Below are 4,147 nucleotides of genomic sequence, written 5' to 3'. Positions count from 1 at the left end.
TCCTCCTGCTTCAGCCTCCTAAGTAGCTGGGACTACAGGGGCGCACCACAACGCGTGCCACAGTTTTTCTATTTTTAGTGGAGACGGGGTCTCGCTCTTGCTCAGGCTGGTCTTGAACTGCTGAGCTCAAGCAGTCCTGCCACCTTGTCCTCCCAGAGTGCTAGGATTACAGGTGTGAGCCACCGTGCCTGGCTGAGGGTAGGTAATATTTTAATGCAATATTTTTAAAAACCAAAATTAATGCCCAAATCCATGATGACTAAAAATCAAAATTTTAAATCAAGATGGGATCCACCCTGCTTTGCACGCCTCACCTTTGCATTCTGGACGTGGTCCCAGCCCTGCACCCCTGGGTGAGGTTAGAGTGAGCCTAGAGGAGCCCAGCCATGGCCAGCAGGGCCCAGCGTGGACAGGAGGACTGGGGTGGGAACAAGGACTCTGAGCACGACCTCAAGTCAGAACTCAAGAGCCTGAGGACTTCAGAAAGGATCTCGTGGGCAGGTGGTGGGATGACGGGAGGGACAGCACCTTCCAGAGGGAGGCTCAAGGCTTGGGGGAACAACTGGGGAAGAAAGTCCCTTCCTGAATCCTTCTGTGTCTGTCTGCGTCTGCCCCCAGCAAGCACCCTGACATGGGAGGCCCTGGAAAGCCTGTTTTTTATGGGAGAAAAGAAAGGAACTTTAGTGTTTTGCAGTTAGTTTATTGAAATGAAAATGTATGTGAGGTTTCAACAATTGTCTTGCAGTTCCCACTTAAAAGAACAAAAGAAGAAAGAAAATTGTGGTTTCTGGCAATCAGAAGTCAGGTTCTGACCATAGTCTTGTCTGCAGTGTCTGAGCCAAAGGTCTTGTGGAAGGTTAAAAGAGTGCACACCAAGGGCTATTGTATATGATTTGCTGGAAAACAAAAACAGACATATCACTTCGATTTTCAATTCTCTCCTGCAAAGTCAAATATTGAAATCCAGAAACCTTTCTTCTTGTTGTTTTCCTGCATTTGTCTGCAAACATCTAACTCCCAAGGAAATTAGCACTGGACACAAAATCAGAAGTATCTTATTAATACCTAAGAGGTGCTCATATTTCTGGATATTTTCCCTATCAGGAACTGCTTTAATAATTTTTTCCTCCAAGATCTCTGTTCTTTGAAATAATTCATCCAATAAATATGTTGCCTATACTATTTATTGAAGACCTGCCAATCTGAACTGTTTCTGATACCACTTTTTCAACACAGAATTGTTAAAATCTCAGCTCACATGTAAGAATGTGATGGTTTTGAGTCCTTGCATGGTCTTAAAAGTTAGAAATATTTTAACAGACTGAGGTTCTCCACCATTACCTTTGTGAACTACAAATTCTTGGAGCCCTACACTAAAAATGATTGACATAATTTTGGTTTAAAAGAAAAAATGCTCCCATAATCCTAAATTGCAGATGATGTTCCCTTTTATCCTCAAAATTTTGGGTATATTTTTAAATTTTCTCCTATGGATTATCTCAGATGGAATATTGGGATATTAAATAAATGCTAAAAAAAAAACACTCCACCCTGAACACCATCTATATATAACTAGATAGAAATACTCCTTCTTACAACAATTGACATTTCTTTTAAATAATTCCTTTCTATGCTGGTTTCATACCCATAACCTACACTTTCCATTTCACAAGTTACTTAATTAAGTGGTGCATGATTTCCAATGAAGTAGCTAACAAATCTTGGTTGCTCAGACATTCATTTTAAATTCTTTATATTGGAGTATGTATAATATGCACAAATGGTATTCTCTGGACTCTATAAAAATTTTTAAGATCATTTTTCTAATTTTTTGTAAAGAGTTAGGTTAAGTTTCTTTGTTGGTTTCTCCTGCAAGTGAGCAGCTCCTTGAGAATTAGATTTTTTTCTCTTGATAGAAAATGTGTTTGTGTCTGTCCCTGTGTGTGTTCATGTGTGCGTGCATGTTTGTGTGTGTACGTGTGTCTATATGAGTGTCCATTTGTGTATGTCGTGCGGAGCTGAGGGGTAGCTCAGCCATTTCTGGAGGTTTCTTTTCTCTCTTTTGCCTTTTCCATTTATCATTCACTGAAGATTCTCGAAGTGAAGTGGCAAAGCAGCCTAGAGACACATTTAAATTAAGTGATATATTAAAAAAGCTTGTTCACCAGTTGCTTGGTACCGCTGGTGCCAAGTTTAGAGCCTACTTGTTCCTGGTCAGTTAAAAGGCACATGAGAAAAGGCCAAAATTACCATCATCAATCCAATATTTTTCAGAGTTTCATCTGACTGGTTGAGAAAACACTGCCTAAATTCATCAATAGCCTCTGAGCTGTTACTGCCGACTAGAAACTCTGCCAGCCCACTTTTGATGTCCGACGTGGACACGTTTCGATCGAGTAGCTCTACGATTGTGTCCTCCAATATTTGGCAGCCAGAACCTGAGAACAGAGCATAACAACATGGGGTTGTCACCACAAATGTGCACCCATTTTAGAACATACCTGTGTCAGTCCTCTGTGTACATCCCAGCTGAGACTGAAATTCAGAAAGATTATGGTGCGTGGTCTAGAGTTATAAACTCCAGTAGAGTAAACGTAGGCTCTGGGGTTCCCTTTAAGTCCTGCGTATTCTTCTACTACCTCCCAAGCCCAGAGAAGCTGAACCCTATGTCTCTTTGGTTAATAAGGACACTCGGGAACTGAGATGCTCTGACTTGGTGCAACATATTAAACATTATCTGGTCTTGCTTGGTTTAAAGTCATGCAATCATTCATGACTATTATCGTTCAGAGCATCTGGTAGGATTTCCACGCATCATAGAAGTATTGGGTCTGGAATATTGTCCCCTGGCTTGACTTGACTCTCAATATTGTCTGCAACAACAAAGAACATAAAACAGAACTTCTTGTTTGTGAAGTGATCCGCTGTGGCCACCCCTGTTGTGGAGGGGAAAGAGCTCAGGCCTTGGGTTCCTGTGAGCTGGTTGTACTCTCGGCCGTGCGATTTCTATGCAGATGATTATGAGCGTATCACCTGCTTCCCCATCTGCACCCACTCCGGGAAGAAAAGAGGTGGGTATGTAAACGGGCTTAGAAAATCGCACAGGGTGCACCTCCTACGTGCTGTGCAAGTGCTGCCCGCATTCCGGCTCCCCAGGCTTTTTCCTGCCCCCATCTTCATTGCTTGAGGGAGACCCCAGAAGCTGGGTGTTCTCCTCCCCAGTCTGCTTGGACCAGGAAGGAACTGGGAGCTGACGGCATCTCCGAAGAGCTCAGATCAACCCTGCAAAGGCAGAGCAAGACCCCACAGGGTCATACACTGCAGCCTGAGCCTTGTCTCTGGGAGGTGTCCCTTCCCCCCCCCCTCCCATTTCAGGAGATTTGTGACTGTCTCATAGTTTCTGGATGCAGATGCCATGGGGCGTTCAGTTACATCTTTCCCTTCCCTTCTGCCAAAACAGCTAATTCCAATATTTGATCCTGAGACTCATGTTGGTTTTTAGGGTCACTGTGACCCTAGTGGGACATCCTGAACTTAGTGAGACTCTACTTGTAGCTCTTCTGCAGAGCAAAGTCCATGAGGGCACTACCTGTTTGGTTGTCTGCAATTAATCGTCATCCTAAGGCCTATTGCACATAGACCCTTTGTCCTGGGGCTGCCCTGTGTTGGGGCTTGGGAACCCAGAGTTCTTCCAGAGGGAATAGGCAATGCCTCCAACCCACTGGCTGTCCCTGCACGGGGCTTACCTGCAGAGCAGTAGAGAGGAAGGGCCACCAGCAGGAGGACCGTCAGTAGCTTCATGGTGGGGCCGCTGTTTTCGGCTGTCCAGTCGTGTGTGGCAGGGAGCAAGGAAGTCACTGTGGAGCTGGGCTTCCAGAACTGTTCTATTTATACCCCAGGCGGGCACCCCAATCCCTTCCAGGAATGAGGGAATGAGTCAGAGATTCGGCCTGGCACGGCACCAGGAAACAATCGTGTGCACCCAGGGGAACCCAGCCAGCCAGTGTGTAGAAACCCAGAAGGCAGTGATTTTTGGATCCATGACAATTTGGGGACTGCAGTAATGACACATGGGTTTAGGTAAAATGGATGTGAAAGTGTTTTCCAAACTCTAAAACAAATCCAACAGTGTGAGCCTGTGCTGTCA

At 44.8% G+C, this 4,147-nt stretch overlaps 1 protein-coding gene across 1 annotated transcript; it reads right to left on the bottom strand.

Annotated features, from left to right (window-relative positions):
• Positions 1-684: 684 nt before the first annotated feature.
• Positions 685-3,872, bottom strand: SCGB2A2 (secretoglobin family 2A member 2). Its single transcript, XM_045555984.1, has 3 exons — positions 3,747-3,872; positions 2,251-2,438; positions 685-896 (listed from the first exon to the last, which is right to left on the bottom strand). The coding sequence occupies exons 1-3, from the start codon at positions 3,799-3,801 to the stop codon at positions 858-860; spliced, it is 282 nt and encodes a 93-aa protein (XP_045411940.1). The 5' UTR covers positions 3,802-3,872; the 3' UTR covers positions 685-857.
• Positions 3,873-4,147: the final 275 nt, after the last annotated feature.

The sequence above is a fragment of the Lemur catta genome, chromosome 7 (assembly GCF_020740605.2).
Source record: "Lemur catta isolate mLemCat1 chromosome 7, mLemCat1.pri, whole genome shotgun sequence".
Lineage (NCBI taxonomy): Eukaryota > Metazoa > Chordata > Mammalia > Primates > Lemuridae > Lemur > Lemur catta.
This window is presented reverse-complemented; position numbering and strand designations above follow the sequence as displayed.